The 16,716-nt window shown below is 37.5% G+C and overlaps 2 protein-coding genes across 4 annotated transcripts; one reads left to right on the top strand and one right to left on the bottom strand.

Moving 5' to 3' along the window:
• The first annotated feature begins 2,405 nt into the window (after nt 1–2,405).
• LOC104095421 (PHAF1 protein At3g51130) lies at nt 2,406–10,403 on the top strand. 3 transcript variants are annotated; one of them, XM_009601560.4, is made up of 15 exons: nt 2,406–2,723; nt 2,923–3,005; nt 3,634–3,708; nt 6,277–6,344; nt 6,462–6,567; nt 6,669–6,729; nt 6,834–7,000; nt 7,928–7,990; nt 8,489–8,536; nt 8,650–8,763; nt 8,840–8,939; nt 9,033–9,109; nt 9,417–9,521; nt 9,663–9,721; nt 10,179–10,403. In XM_009601560.4, the coding sequence occupies exons 1-14, from the start codon at nt 2,630–2,632 to the stop codon at nt 9,708–9,710; spliced, it is 1,209 nt and encodes a 402-aa protein (XP_009599855.1). In that variant the 5' UTR covers nt 2,406–2,629; the 3' UTR covers nt 9,711–9,721; nt 10,179–10,403. The 3 variants fall into 3 exon arrangements, with proteins under 3 accessions (XP_009599855.1, XP_033511802.1, XP_009599856.1); XM_033655911.2 differs by having other exon boundaries at nt 2,481–2,723; nt 10,165–10,403; XM_009601561.4 differs by having other exon boundaries at nt 2,481–2,723; nt 6,834–6,994.
• Nucleotides 10,404–10,666: 263 nt separating this feature from the next.
• Nucleotides 10,667–12,483, bottom strand: LOC104095420 (probable pectinesterase 53). The gene is made up of 4 exons (XM_009601559.4): nt 12,084–12,483; nt 11,756–11,945; nt 11,059–11,501; nt 10,667–10,933 (listed from the first exon to the last, which is right to left on the bottom strand). The coding sequence occupies exons 1-4, from the start codon at nt 12,416–12,418 to the stop codon at nt 10,783–10,785; spliced, it is 1,119 nt and encodes a 372-aa protein (XP_009599854.1). The 5' UTR covers nt 12,419–12,483; the 3' UTR covers nt 10,667–10,782.
• Between the last annotated feature and the right edge of the window lie 4,233 nt (nt 12,484–16,716).

Consider the following 16,716-nt stretch of genomic DNA (forward strand, 5'->3'; position numbering starts at 1 on the left):
AGGCGTTATATTGTGCAGCAGCAGAGACAAAGACCTCAGTTTCTTCTACTGAAAGATTTTTATAGAGTATTTCTATAATTGCTCTGTTTAGTTCAGTCGTAGCTAAGTACATGAAGCTACCCCTGTGCATCTGACCAGTATCAAAACATTTGCATATATGTAAGCAAAAGGGATTTTTAGGCCAGGGAGTGACTTGAGTAACTCGATGTATTCTATTGTGCTTCCGCTGCTCTTTAAAGAGTTTACGCCAAGTGGAAATCTGAATCTGAAATGCATTTGAACCTGTAGCCAACATACACTTAAATTCTTGTAAAGCTTTCTCGGTCATACCAATGCACGTTGTACAACACACACCAGCTTTACCAATAGTAGCAAACAAAACAAAATAAAAGGCAATATTAACAAGCAACTCTAATTCGATGTTATTAAATATGACACCTAGTCCAACAATCTTAGTGTCATTGCTCCAGTACGAGGGATGCAAACGTGAACCGGGGTCAAATGGAAAGTCAAGTCCGAAGTGAGAGGGTGGAAGTGGATGCAAATTGAAGATAAGTGCAGGAACAAGGAAACTGACCCCTCCTACAAGCACAAGAACTGAATAATGCCCACCCAACATTAGAATGTATATAAACAGCCGTGCACATTACTAGCTCTCCTGCGGCATCTGGCGTAATTCCATAAATGTCAGTCACTATCTTATAGTAATGTATAGAATCCTCTACCATCATCACGTCATTCTTCTCAACCGTATTCAAAATTGTTTTCTAAGTATTAGAAGGCAAAGTAGAGCAACCATGTAGTATTATGCAACTCAACCCTACAAGCTGAGAATCTCATTGTAATGGTTGCTTAATTACCAACACAAACTCTTCATCCCAAGCTGGATTTTCAGACTCAACAAATAAGGTTTCATCAGATACAGACTTCACAGTAACTGAAAGCTCATTAACTATCATGAACTTCGTATCATGTTGATGTATATACTCGTATCTAGCTAGAAAAGGAATCAACTATGATTCCTTATGTGAAACATGACTAAGTAACTCTGAAGTATCTTTGTTGGGACTTTCAGCGAACACCTTATTCACATAGCTTATTTTTCCTTCGTTCAAATGAGAGCCAATCTAAGGGAAACACGACCTGTGCATTTGATTTTTCAACACTGGATGGAAGCAAAAATGAGTAGTAATAACAAATTGGTAATGAAACAGTATGTGAAGATTGGTATAGCAGAACCGAGTTAGTTCCTTGTGAATTTTTGTCACACACTTTGTCTTCATCGTTTGCTAAAGCTTTAGTTTCACTATCTGCATAAACTAAAGGTTCAAGTTCAACAGAGTCAGAAGCCACCTGGATTTTAGGAGATGGAACTGAAGATGGCGATTCACGCTCATCAGCTCTATTGGACAATTTATCGAACACATTGGCTGCCTTGGAGTTTCCACGGTTGAAGGCAGCTTCCAAGTCAGATGATTTCGGGACATGGCTCAGAGTTGCAACTGAAGATGCAGAGGTCGCTGGTGGATCAAATTTAGCGTAACTCACGTAGTCAACACAGGCTCGTGGAGTATCTTCCCTACTCACCGAATTTGTGAATGTCCTTTGTCGAAATCGTATACTCAATTTTTCTTTAAAATGCATCCAATCGAAGAATTGTTTGTTTCGATGCAACCAAGTGAACCAAGCAAGAGCTTCACCATCAAGGTAGAAGTAAGAAAGAGGTAGCCAGTCCTTCTCTGAGAAGCCAAGGTAGGTGAAGTACCGTTCGACACGAAAAATCCAACTCTCTGGGTTGTCGCCGCCGCTGAATCGATCTAATAACATCGCTGCCATTGGAGTCCTCTGGATGTAAGCACCAATGTAATGATCTCAAATCTAATGTAACAGAAACCCAAATTCTCAAATGTACTAATAAGATTGAAGTGCGATTACAACTCAAATACCAGAAATACAATAAGAATTGCGCGAAGTAAAGTAACTAGGATAGATAGAAGAAGGGAGATGAGAAGCTTAGACTCATAGGAAGGAGATGAAAGGAACAAACATTCTTTTCTTCAATAATAGGCATGCTTTCTTCCTCGCACAATCTGATAATTATAACCACTATATTTCCTCTTGCTCAATAGCTCTTCAACACGTGTACCTCAACTCAGGTCCTAATAGTAAACCAAAAACCTTATTTTGGGTTGTTTAATCATTTGACCCAGTGTAATCCATTCGCAGGCCCGAGTGCCTCATTTTGTTTGGCCCCATTCACAACATCACTCGCCCAACTTATCCAATTCATGCCAGGCAAATTCATTAGGAAAACTTCTTATCAAAATCTCCATTAACTCTAATCTTTAGTTCGTCCATTTCACAATTCCCGTAAGTGATGACCAAGTTTGAATTGGGTTAATACAAGACATTAGCAAAAAGTAAAAAAACAAAAGATGTTCCAAGTTACCGACGTTTCGTGTGCTGGGTGCCAAATTCCGTAACAAGATTCCATCCATTCGACTTTGCCACATCGTTGTCAGTTGCCTCCTACTTAAAGCTATCTATCGTCGTCTGTAGACATAAAAGTCACAATCGCGATTCAACTCGACTCTACGAAACGTATTTCAACAAACATCGACAACAAAGGATGCAGAGGCCGAGACGCCGCTGCGAAGGCACAGCCATGGGCGCTATCGTTCTCGATCTCCGCCCTGGTGCTGGCATCGGTCCTTTTACTCTCGGTAATTTCAATTTAGTTACCGATTAGGTCATCGATTGTCAATTAGGTTGATTAATTTGTCTTATTTTATGTTTTGTTTTCTAAATTGATTGATCAATTGTTCAATTCTAGTTACTTTGTTGGTCGAATTGTGATTGTTGTGGTTTAGTTTTGTTGATTCTACAAGTAATGATTTGTGTTAATGCCTGCAAATGTTTCAGGAATGCCTATTTGCGAAGCTTTTGCACAGATAGAGCAGCAGCCTAACATTTACGATGTTGTCCATGTGAAGTATTATGATGAGGTATGATTCAGCGAGTCTGTCCTAGGACAATATTGTTGCTGATTTGTGCTATCTTCTATTTTACTATATCTGTAGGAGAATTTTACAAAGTTCATCTTTTTGTACATTTTCCTTATTATAGTGAGATTCATTTCTTGTATCAGCTAGGATATGTATTGGGCTTACGGGAACAACAACTGAATATCGTCTTTGTTAAAGCGAGTTGACTGGAGGACCTCATTAAATTGTGCATCTTAGATGTCTTTTTTAATCAACTTTACTCTCTGAACATTTAGTTGCTTTGGAGTTCAAAACAAGCTTTTTTCCAATTGCTGACCACTTCGCTTTTTAAATAATCCCTTTTCTGTTATTTAGTGTCCTGCTGTTTCTTAGTCACACGCTTGTACCTTTGTTGGTTGAATAGAAACATTTCCTTAGCCCGTAATCTATTTTGTAGTAGGAGTCATAATGGGTTTATAAACAAAATTCTGCAATTTGCATGCATAACATGGTTCTGAGATTTTCAGGTTTTACATGTTATCCTAATATGATACACCATAATCAATAGTGTGTCCATGGCTAGTTTTGCGCACCAGCATCATAAAAATTAGATAACAAATAGCTCAATGCTCAATTTTATGTTTTGCAGGAGCCCTTAAAACTTGACATTGTCATTAGCTTCCCAGATCATGGATTTCATCTGCGGTTTGATCCTTGGTCGCAGGTATTAGGTTTGCTGCATGCATTTCTCTTACTGCTGGGGTCTTGTTAATGAGAAGATTCATTTACCTTGTATGGGAAGATTATTGAATGTAATTTGTTCAGTTGAACTGTTGATATTTTATTTACTGCTCATTCTTTACTAATGCATAGCTAAAATGTGGTGACACTGTCAGCTTTTCCTGACATTATATCCTTTATTTGTAATACTGATCATTTATTTTAATGCACATTAGATGTGCAAACTTTATTGAACTGAATTCGGCGTAGAGCACGGGAAGAAACAAGTGCACGTTACTGCAGTTGGAGAAACGAAAGATTTATTAAGCTGGAGTATGCTGGCAGCAAAAATATGAAAGTTGACAAGAGAGGGTTGCTCAAGTGGTAAGCAACCTTCACCTCCAACCTTGAGGTTGTGGGTTCGAGTCACCAAGGGAGCAAAAATGGGGGGGGGGGGGAACTCCTAGGGAGGGTAAAAAATAGTGAAAGTTAATTTTGTGCAAGATTGCTAGTGCCGCATCACCTTTATATAGTAAAAATTTCATAAGGAGTAATATGAGTTTTCTTTTCTTAGGGTGTGGTGAAGCTTTATAATTAAACTTTAAGCTGTAAATTTAGGAAATAGTGCCAAGAGAACCTTCAAAATTGTGAAATGTATGGATGAATTCATCTTATGTTTTTGTCCTTGTTACCTTTTGTGGATTGTCCGAATTGTTGTCTCCTTTCTAAAAGGTGAATTCATCTTCTCTATTGAAAGGAATAGTGAGGGGAAAGATCGATTTAAAAAAATATATTGATTTCATGGGAAAAAGGCAATTGTATCCTATTTTGGCTTGACATGTGGTGCGGGAAAGTAATTAAAGGTCAAGTACCCTCATTTATGCTTAATTGCAAATGATATGGAGGTTCAATTTCAGATCTACTCGGAAAGGATACTTGTGGAATTTCTTGGGATATATCTTTGAGAAGCCCATAAAACATTGGGAGTGGTAGGAAATGGAGCAATTCCCTTGGAGATTAATAGTGTAGTGACTATGGAGGGGCAGTATAGGATGGTATTGAAAGCTGACATGGGGAGGGGGGGGGGTGTTCCTTTTGGAGCCTTTCTATATGTATGGTTTAAAAACCACTAAAAATTGGCTTTCTTTGCTTGGTGCGCTTCATGGGACATTATCCTTAACAACAACAACAACAACAACAAACCTACTGAAATCCCACCAGCGGGATCAGACGTTATCCTTAGGTTGCAACAATTATAGGAGGAGAAGTTACATAATGGCTATAGTCAGTGTTGCATGTGCAAGAAAAAAGGGGAAGACAATAGTCTTTCGCTCCTTCATTACACTATTCGCTATTCAGGGCAGGGAGGAGTTTTGTGTATTCCGTAATTATTTTGCTGCACAGTCGAAGATGCCATTGCAACGTGGAGGCTGAGCGAAATGGGGAAGGAAAGGAGGAAGCTTTAGAAATGATACCATGATGCACTTTTCCAAAAGCTTGGTATTTAAGTGGAAAAGGGTAGAGGAGTGGGCCCATTATCCGTCGAGTTTCTAACCGCGCGTCACTAGCCCTATGGGATTTCTCGGTTATCAAAAGAAAAAATGCACTGATGCAATTATGTATGATTCGGAGAGAAAAAAGCAGGACGATGCCTGAAGGGGTTGAACGAGGGATGTCGAAGATCAATATTACCTTGTTTTACCTATATTTTGGTGTAAATAAGAGATTAAGTTATTTCTAGATCGTTGGATAGTTTTCTAGAAGCTCAACGCTAAACACCTTTTCCCCCTTAGCACTTCGCATCATCTCGGTTCGCATTAATGAAATTCCTTTGATTTACCCCAAAATAAAGAATATACTTGCAAAAGTATGAACAACGTGATGACATCTTTGTTCTCTAGTTTTCTTGATATGTATATTTCCGAAGCGTAACGTGGTTTGGGATAGAATGAGTTATGGAAATACCTTTCTGGAAATATTTCCAAAATTATGTGATTCTCTTTTAAATTTACTTCTTTTATAATTTTCTTTCTCATGACTTTATTTTTTTGTAAGTTTCTTTTTTAGAAGATTTATTTCATTTTTAAGTTAGCTCAAGCGTAGGGATGGCAAATGAGCGGATCAAGTCGGATATGAGTGAGTCGAAAACTCGGTAATGCAAAAACGGATAAACTATCTGCCCTGCCCATATTTAATATGATTAGAGAATGTGTTAACCGGCGGATAATATGGATACTCATATTATCCATGGCTTCTTGAATGTGGTCATTTTTGGGAGAATTTCTAGTCTCCCAAATTTGAGGAACCCCCAATTTGAATCAATGCAAACGTAAAAGCTAAACCCGGTTATCCATTAAGTATCCATTTTTTAAGTGGATAATTATGGATTTTATCCATATTTGGCCCATTTTTAAAGAGTTCATTATCCAACCCATTTTTAACGGATAATATGGGTGGATAATTATTTTTTTTATCCATTTTGCCACCACTACTCGAGCATTCTGCTTGCATAGTGGACGTCTGGGAACATTTTTCAAGCATCTCTGACTCTCTAAGTCTTCACCTGTTTCAGAGGCTGCGCCTTGTTGAAATTTTTGATGTAAAACGGCTCCAGATGCGCTATGCAACCTCTGTAATAGGGTAAGTTTTCATAGTGTTACTTTCACAACTCTTTAAATGGATTGGTTTCATAATGCTGTGTTTACACCCCCCTACATTTCTGCTCATTAAATTGTCTTTTAATTTTGTTGCTTTCAGTGGGCCGTCCACTTTAGCCACTTTTGTAGCAGTCTATACTCTTTTTGGGCCAACCTATCCAGGAACATATGACAAGGATCGAGGAGTTTACACTCTATTTTATCCAGTATGTGCAGCCGATGTCTATGAAATGACACATTTATCTCCAATTCTTTTATCCATCATTTAGTTCTGTGTTGAGGCTTCTGATGGTTTGCAACTTTGCAGGGATTGTCGTTTGCTTTTCCAATTCCCTCCCAGTATACAGACTGTTGTCGTGATGGAGAAGGTATTCCTGGCTATTTTTGTTGTTCACACTTGTGCAGACTCAAATTATCTACGCTTATAAATTTTTTTCCTCCTTTCTTTCTCTTTCTCTTCCCACTTCAAAAGCGGAACTACCTCTGGAGTTTCCAGATGGCACGACTCCTGTTACTTGCCGTGTATCAATATATGATAGTTCTACTGGCAGTAAAGTTGGCGTTGGATCTATGATGGACAAGGCCTGTACTCCTCCACTTCCTGCTGGCAGCCTCTACATGGAAGAAGTGCATGTAAAGGTTTATTTCGGTCCTTCACATATCTACACTGAAGTTTTTGTGCAGTCTCTTCTAATGTTATATGTGATTTCTTATTGAATAATGTTTTAATAATAAGTCTAGTCCTCCTACTTCAAGCTGCATCTCTTAGTTGTTTCTCAGGTAGAAAACTCTCTAGGATGTCCACTTTGCGCGCTTGTGGTGCTTTTCATTACATAGAGCTGATCTTTAAGGAAGTTCACGTCTGGAATTTATTAGTTTTAGCTTAGATTTAATTTGCTTAAATTTGGCCGTTCACAGCTCTCTTTTCCCAGAGAACCGTTAGGTTAGCTTCTTCATGATTTTGTGTTGCTTTTCCAATTATATAGCCATTGCAAAAGGAAGTTGACCTCTGGGATTTTGCAGTTATGACTGATATGTGTGTCTATCTCTGTTATAAATCAATCATCAGAGAATTCAAACTTGCAAGCAAGAAAATTGTAGTATTGCATCAACTTGATGGTGCTTTTGTTTCATCTTAGTGCTCTCTCAAGTTGTGAAGGAAGGGACATGGAATTAAAGTAAACTAAATCTGGTGCCATTCCATTTTAATAGTTCTTACTCCACTCGCAAATGCCTATTATTTTTGAGGTTAGAATTCGTAAAATAGCAGTGTCTGCCGTCTACACCTTCTGCTTTCTCTTAAAATAGATAAGGTATGAAATCTAGTTTGATTTTGTTGTTAGATTTTTTTTTTCCGTGCTCCATAATGCTGAATCTAATGAATAGTTTCGTAGTATTTTCTAATTTCAAAGATAAAAGAGACCAGAGTTCTTGTATGTTTGTGCACAGTAGTTTAGATCAGAAAAGATGTGTCAAGTAACGTCTATTACGTTTGACAATTGAAATTACTCCGACATGCAATTCAGTTGATTTACAGATGATTATGTTTGTTTCTGTTTTCTTTAGCTGGGGGAAGAATTATGGTTTAGCATTGGTGGCCAACACATCCCCTTTGGTGCATCACCACAGGTAACTCCTCTTTCTTTAGATTGTTTCCCTTTGGTGCATCACCACAGGTAACTCCTCTTTCTTTAGATTGTTTTGGGTTAATTATTTGGTACAGTTGTGCAAATTATCTCTTTCTTCCATTGAATAATTTTTTCCTTGATGTTGTGAAAACTCTAATGGTGTTCACATGAATACTATCTTCAGTCTAGATTCCATCTAATTATCATATCCCTTTTACTGAAAATGAAGTTCAGGAAGGGGCTGCAATTCTGAAGTTCTACTTCTCCTGTATTTTGAAGGGGCTTAAAACCTATTTTAGGTCATATATTGAACTTGGTGTTGACTTAGTTCATTTAGTAGTTCCACTTTTGGTTTTAGAACGCGTGGATCTAGTTGTGCCTATATGTTGTGTGGCAGTCTGGTATTGGCTTTTCTGTGGACTGTATTTTGTCCAATTACTTTATTATACACGTTATGATGACTGAGTCAACCATGCAATCTTATCTTGTCTTTATGCAGGATGTTTGGACCGAATTAGGTCGACCATGCGGAATCCATCAGAAACAGGTACATTGTTTTTACTGTCCAACAGAAAATTGACGTACACAACTTCTTGTGAGTTTTTGTCAGGTTTCTACATGTTAGATTTTTGGTGGAGATTGACTTTGTCCTCTATACAGGTCGATCAAATGGTGATTCATTCTGCTTCAGATCCCAGACCGAGGACCACCCTTTGTGGTGATTACTTCTACAACTACTTTACTCGTGGCATAGATATACTATTTGATGGGCAGGTATATCATCCTCTGAGTTTCTATGAGCACTTATGAAGTCGATGTTGGTTCACAGATTATTGTGCTTATTTTGCAGACACATAAGATCAAGAAGTTTGTCTTGCACACCAACTATCCTGGGCATGCCGATTTCAATTCATATATGAAGTGCAATTTTGTTATCCACTGTTCTGATTGTGAGTTGATTCTTTCAAGACTAAATCCCTCTTTATTATATCAATGTAGAAAAGTTAGATATTCGTTTTACATTTTGCATCATATGATTGCAGTTGTTGGGTCATATAATCAGGATGTAAACTCCTCTAAAGGCACTATAACAGCCAGCTCAAAGTGGGAACAAGTTAAGGTGGATTCTTCCTTTCGTGTTTCATATGTTTTTATTTTATTTATTCATTGGTATTCCTTTGAGGTTATCAAGTTGGGAGTTCTCACTGACTGTGTTCTGCATAATTGTTACTCCCCCTTGTTCTAGAAGCCCCCGCCCACCACATTTTTTTAAAACTCTCAATATGCTCATGTTATATGATATTTTAGAACTCATGAGCAAATGGTTAGTGTAGTGTTATCTGTGTATCCATAACTATCATCAGATATCTTCTTTTTCTGGTCTCAATTTCAAGCTGACTCATCATTAAGTTGCAATGATTCTGCAGGAGATACTAGGGGATTGTGGTCGAGCTGCTATCCAAACGCAAGGCTCTACAAGCAATCCATTTGGATCTACCTTTGTATATGGCTACCAAAATCTTGCCTTTGAGGTGAATTTTTTGTTTCAAATAAATGTCTATATACCACTTTATAGTGACCATTCCCAGCTGTGGTTCTGCTTTACACTTTATGTTTCTTTCTTTCTTTGTGTTTTGTTATTACTTTACCAGGATCTTGCTTATTTGTCACAGGTGATGAAGAATGGTTACATTGCGACTGTAACTCTCTTCCAGTCTTAATGATCTGTGTGGTGCGTGGCCTCTGTTCACTTTTCAGTTTTCTCTGATATAGGGAGACATTCTTCTAAACGAACAGTAGCATTTTCCTGTAGTTGTTGACAACTGTTTGCATTTTGGTTGCAAAAAAAGATCATGCCATCGCTGTGTGTCTTGATTTAGTTCCCAGTAATTTCTCTCGCTTCAATTTTTTTCCCCCTTTTGTCTTGGGGGTGGTGTGGGTTGTCCTTGCTGCATATATCCAGAATTCCTGTTTAAGAAGTGTCCATTTTCTTTAGGAGTTGGGTATCTTCTCCACCACAATCTGGAACATGTCCCAAGATGATGTTCTCTATATATGATGGCTAGTGGACTTATATTTGTTTGCCAGTAAATGCTAGCATGTCTTTCTCCGTTGCCCTTTTGATTTCATCTCCCTAAAGGCTTGTATGTTTCTTTTTGTTGTTGACTTTTCCAGTTCTCTTTTGTCAGGCTGCCTGTTGGTATTGTACAGTTCAATTACGTGAAGAAAGCAACTGACCGTCGTGGTGGAATTGTATACCATGTACATTTGTTTATAGTTGTACAGTTTTTTATTTTTTTTATTTATAATCGATGTCTCTTTTAAACTTGAATACATAGCTCCCAGCTTATGTAATACAATGCTTGCTGCATCATTATTCAATTACGTGTAGCTTGGTGGCATGTTATCTTTCAGCTGGCTTGCCCAACTTAGGTGGTGAAAGATTTTGACTTTTCAATCAAAACTGAAAATTAATTTTTAAAAAAATTGTAAGAACTTTTGGAGAAGAGTTACAACAGTTTTTGAAAGCAACTACCACCTTGTAAGTGTTCGGGTATATATCGTATTCTTAAATGACTGTACTTCGGCAAGCAAAGCTACTTTCTTTAAAAAATGTTTTCTTCATTTTGTTGTAGCTGGAGTTGTAGCTTTTAAATAGCGACTATGCAGATATGCCTGGATGAGAAAGTTGATCCATATTATGGTGGTTGGGGACAATTATTTTCTAGTGTAAAATTTAATTATGTTATATTGAAGAATTGTACATGAGTATGATAGGTAATAAAGAAACCATCAAATATTGAGAAGCCATTCATGACCATCGATGAAGCTGAGTGATACAAACGGTTTAGCTTCTTGTTCAGTGAGCTCCCTGGACCATTTCACCCTGCCCCCGTGGTTTGCCCCTGGTCCCGAACACTTGAATTGCCCATAAAATACCGTCCTGTAGAGCAATATAATGGGAACATTACCAATCATATTAGACGAACAAAATAATTTTATTTTTTTGGGGGGGTTTAAAATGTGCAGTAAGAAGTACGATAGAAAAAAAGAAAGGAAGGAACGTACATATGCCTGTTCTTATCCCCCCAGTCATACCATCCCTTTGAAGTGATGATCTTATCCATGTAAGTGTAAGCAAATACGACCCTTGAGAAAGTACCCCAAGCCCTGCCCAAGTAAAGAGCACCAGATCCAGTAACCTTGCAATTCACAAAAGAGAATCCAGTTTCCTCTAGCATGCTCTCCCTCTTCTGGGCTGTCAATGCCCCATAACTTTTTGTTTTGGCATGTAAATGACAATTCTCATAGAGGGATAGTCCATCTCCAAATATAAAATCCACAGAACCTTGTATATAGCAGTTCTTGAAATAATGCCTACCCCTGTGATCATACAGTGTATCTTGTGCTCCAATGAATTTGCAATTTATAAACGCCGCTGTGTCTGCTGAGATTCTTAATGCCACCGCTTGCTTTCCTAGTGCCCCTGATGGTGGTGGTGGTGCTACATTCTGTTCACGGAGGAAATAATTATGAATTTATCTGACATTCACTAACTATGTAAATGAACTTTTCAGAAAATTAGTGCAATTGAACATGTTAAACTGAACACAGAACAGAATTTTTCTAGTTACAATCGTTGCCTTTAATTACCTTCAATAAGTTAAACTTAAAAATTATACCTTGACAATACATGCATCGCTATTCCCTAAAAATAAGCATTACTACATGCATCTTATTTAACTAAACACAATACACAATTTACCTTAAAGGTGATGTTTTTGGCAATGAAGTAGGGAGAATTAACAGCAAAAGTTGCAGAACCATACGTTCCCATTGGCTGGCCATCTTTTCCTAACCTATCTGCAGTGTCATCCCATTTGATAGTTGTTTTGCGTGAACCTGCACCTTCCAGTGTAATGTATGCCATTGTTGCTGGAATTTCAATCTTCTCCCTGCAAATTTTTTAACCTCAATTAGACAAAATTTCTTCCACCTAATTATGTCATGTTTCTCTTCTATTGAATGCCTTATCGTACGTAATCAAGATGCAGAAAACAAGACGATGGAAAGTAATGTGCATAATTAATTACCTGTAAATCCCAGGACTAACAGAAATAACCACTCGACAAGAATTGACTATCGGAATTGAGTCAATAGCCTTTTGAACCGTAGTAAAATCTCCATGCTTTGGGTTTTTATTCACCTTAATAAATTTGCAAGGCTCAAATTTATTCTTCGCTTCTTGGAATACAGAATGATTGCGAGAACTCATGAGATTAATCCAATTCAAGAAACCATCTTCATTAGCCACCCTCAACTTATTATGCCTCCTAGAATGCTTACCCCTTTTAGCATTTGCCCTAATAGCAAACAGTAACATTAAGATAAAAAGCAGCTCTAGTAATCTCATCCTTGAAGTAGCCATGTCCCTATGTGATAATGATTATACTCGTGATGAAGTTTTAAGATAATGAGAGTCAGAAATAGGAGTACTATATAAAGGGCCACAGAATGTGAAAAAAGAATTAATGTACGTGTATGAGATAAAGATGATTGGTCCGGGAGAAAGAATAAGAAAGAGCATAGGAAGAGAATCTGACAAGTCGTGGCTGTACTCGTATTCGTATTATCTTTTTGTTTCTTTGCTCACTGAGACCAATCTATCCTGAATCTTGATTTTACCTTATGCCCATATGCCCTATATGACCAGAAACAGAAACAAACCCAAGATTTAAACTTGATTAGTTCAGTTATTAATTAGGTTACGTTCTTAGCGTTGAACTCATTGTACTTTTAAAATTATGTGTTTAAAAAAAAATTATTAAAATTTTAGTAATTTTAATTACATGTATTTATGTTCCATGTAGAAAATATTGAGTTTAGTTGGGCCGATTGTTTGTCATCTTATCACTGTTTGATAGCGAAGTGTCTGTTTTGGTCAGCTGGAGAGTGGGACTGTGAGGAGGAAAACCGTGACTATATTGCAGGAAAAAAACACAAACGACCAACCTGTACACAACTCCAATGGCCATTACAGGCCATTCTCTATTTTATATTTGCAATAAAAAATATGAACTCTCTCTAGAGCTATTGCATCATTTTGCATGGATTTCTCCTTGTTTGCGGCAGATAAATGATTTTAAGAAGAAGAAGAAGGTTGACTAAAGTGATAAAGCAGGAACGGATTTTGAGAAACTCTAGCATCATTCATGGGACCCTCATGCACGAGTTTGGTATAACAGGCAACTATTTAATTTTTCACGTGACCATATATTTTTTCAAAGGAAGTTGGGGGGGGGGGGGGGGGGGGGGGAGAAAAACTATTCATGGGTCGGAGCTACAGTATAAAATATTAGTAATAAAGTTTGGGATTTTGAGTAGGTTTGGTTTCTTGAGTTAGAAAGTAGAGCTTGGAGTTGGGAGAAAGAAGAAAAGGGAGTATTTTAAATTAGGGGAAGAGGCGTGAATGGAGTGGTTGCATGAGGGTAGTCATGATATATCTTATCCGTGATGAAGAATTGGAGGTGTTGCATATGCAATGTGTTTGACCATCGGATGTGACATACAGATTTGAACAAGAAAACTGAGGTAGTTGCATCAAATTATTAACATTGAAAGTACATTGTTTAAATTTTTATACATATATTATATAATCAAGTCATTTGAAAATTAACTGTTCGATCGGCTAACCATAAGTCATAAGCTTAGTTTGGGCGTTTAGATGAAAAATTCAAACAAGTTTAGAGAGATGTCTATGTATTCAACCGATAAAAAATTGAAGCACAAGATGGGTGATTTTTGCCTAATTAACTTATAGAAGTCGTGTCCTAAGCAGTCGTCAAAATGATACGAAGTATGGACCTTTTAGGTATAACATCTTGATTAAGATTCTAGATGTAGTGTTATGTTTATGTTTTTAAACATTATAGTTGAAACGCTTTAAAATCCTAAGTTCTACTGTGCATTTTGAAGGCATTTGCACATGTGAATTTGGAGGAAGGAGTAGTAATTTGTGGAAAGGGGCGTAGGCGTAAGCTGGTAGAGCTGTGAATTTTATTAAAGGATATCAAAATATAAAAAAATAAATACACGAAGAGATAAAAAAACCCAATATATGATATTGTATATACATAAAAATAATTTTTTTACCTAGCTAAATAGTGTAATTTTCCGACGAAAGTGTCAATTAACACCTCTTAGCATAAGGTGGCTCCGCCACCAAACAATAACTTAGAGAATTATTTTTTTGGCAACTGATCACGTCCAAAGCACACTTCAAAAGAGGTATGAAACGGTCGTATGCAATAATAGAAACCCAACTAAGAGTCAGGGTCGAATCTACATGGAGCTAAGATGAGAGTTAGGGGTATATATTTCAAGTTGAGCAATTGGATTATCTAGATTGCACTCCCACAATAAGAATTTGTTTTGTATTTCTAATGTTACACTAATGATTGCAAAATAAAGAAAGAAGACTAGAGATAATTATTTTAAGTTTTTTTCAAAATAGATAAAAAGTCTAGGGCTGTGACCATGACCTATGTGTTTGCCTAATAGGATAAAGACTTTAATGCTTGTTTTGCCGATTGGGGTGTATTATAGCTCTCAACTCTAAATTACCCACTCACTACCTCTCGGTCACAGAGTGATTTTGCCCAATTTGGCTTTCTCAAGACCAAATGGGTATCACCCGAAATAGTTGATAAGAGCTCAAGTCGGGTTATTACTATCTCTAGGTTGAACCCTTTAATTGGGTTAATCAATCACTCAATTGACCAAATTCCTTGTTAGCCTAGTTATCCTAGACTATGTCCCTCTTTCTCAAGTAGAGACTAAGTCAAATAGGCATGAATCAATATTTGCAACCATTAATTCTAAAAATAAAATATGAACTAAGCTAAATAATCAACACCCAATCATAAACAAGCATAAAATTAATCACCCAAAGATTTACACACTAGGGTTGGGTCACAACCCTACTAAAAATCTAGCTACTCATTATGGGATTTGAAGAAAATAAAGATGAAAAGTTAATTAAACTCATAATGGAAGGTTAAAATGATGGAATCTAATGCTAAAATACTCAAATAAGCTAAAACTTCCTAAAATAGCAAAGAAAAACCGCTACAACAACTTTTTATGTTCAAAACTTAACCTAATTTTGTGAAAGTCGTCTATTTATACAAGGTTAAAAATCTCGGACAAAAATACCCCTCGGGAGGTTCTGCAGCCGCACAATTCCATGTGCGTCCGTAGATTTCTTCATTTGACAGGAACTGGAGTTCTGCGGCCGCACATTTCTGAACTGCGACCGCGAGGCATTCTTTTGCGGCCGCACATTTCTGGATTGCGGACGCAAGGTAACACTTTTGCGGTCCGCACAATTTGGACTACGGCCGCACAACTCTTGTGCGGTCCTCAATTCACAGAAGCTCCTGGACTTGGTCTTTTTGCGTACTTTCTAAATTTTGACTCTTAGCCCAGCTTTGCGGCCGCACAATTTAGGTACGGTCCGCACTTTGCGCAAATGTCTGCTAGATTTTTTCTCTTTGTTTGCGGCCACAGATTGAATTCTGCGGTCCGCAATTTTTTCTGCGGACCGCACATTTGTGCTTCTGCGCCCTTGATTTTCTTATGCTTTGGATTACTCCCTTTTTAGTCGGATTTCATCTCGGGATACCAACTTCCAGCATTCCTGCAATTTTGCACAATTTTATTAGTTTCGTGAACACAATTCAATGATTTTAGACTAAAATAAAAGCTAAAAGGCGCTATTAAGCCGTCAAAAGCTGTACTTATTAACTTCCCCAAACTTAAGTCTTTGGTTGTCCTCAAGAAAATAAATTAGTTCCCACCTCCAAAAGTTAAGGGTGATTTCAGCGAGTCAAAGGTGAGCCATCCACACTTCAGTTGGGACCAACAATTACCCATACTACTCATATATTATCAACAAGACGACAAGTTAAACATTCATGCACATATAGTTCTAATGTGAAATTTGAGCTTTAAGAATTAACTTTACTCATCAAGGACTCTTTCTATATCATGTAGGTCATGGTGGACTCTAAACTCTTCCTCCTCTACTTTCCATTTGCCTGGCTCACTTAAGAAATTTAGCACTCAATTCAAAGATTTGTGAAAGGTTCACTCATCTTTCTCAAGAGAATGTCGCAAGTACGGCTTCAAGTACCATAGGCTTGCCCCTCATGTAGATCGCCACTAATGTAAGATCACTCGGCTTGAAATCAAGTAGGACTTCTTTCGGGATGTAATGAAGGCTTTTGGATTAGGGTTGGATACAGTATGGGTGAGTGGTTACACCTTTCCTTAAGCACTTCATTTTTCATTTCTCGGCTCATACTTTGCCAATTCTTTGAGACACTTTCTTTTCCTTGGGGGACTAGAGAGACTTAACATCACTCTTTCTTTATCATTAAATTCATTTTCTCTCTCTTTGATTTCTCCATGTTTGGGATCATTACCTCTCTTTGAATCCCTTCAACTCTTCCACTTATTCACTTTTTTGCATTTTTCTTTTTGTTCTTTTCTTTTCTTGCCTTTCCTTCTCATCATTTCTTTTCTCTTTTTGTGCCTTGATACCTTTTTCAAGTTCCTCGTATCTACCCCAAACTTATATTTTTAGCCATTTGTTTCTCAAGAGTGTTAAGGAAAGCTCGGGTGCCAAGATGGGGTCACGACAAAATGGGTAAAGGCTTGTAACAT

The sequence above is a fragment of the Nicotiana tomentosiformis genome, chromosome 2 (genome assembly GCF_000390325.3).
Source record: "Nicotiana tomentosiformis chromosome 2, ASM39032v3, whole genome shotgun sequence".
Taxonomy (NCBI): domain Eukaryota; kingdom Viridiplantae; phylum Streptophyta; class Magnoliopsida; order Solanales; family Solanaceae; genus Nicotiana; species Nicotiana tomentosiformis.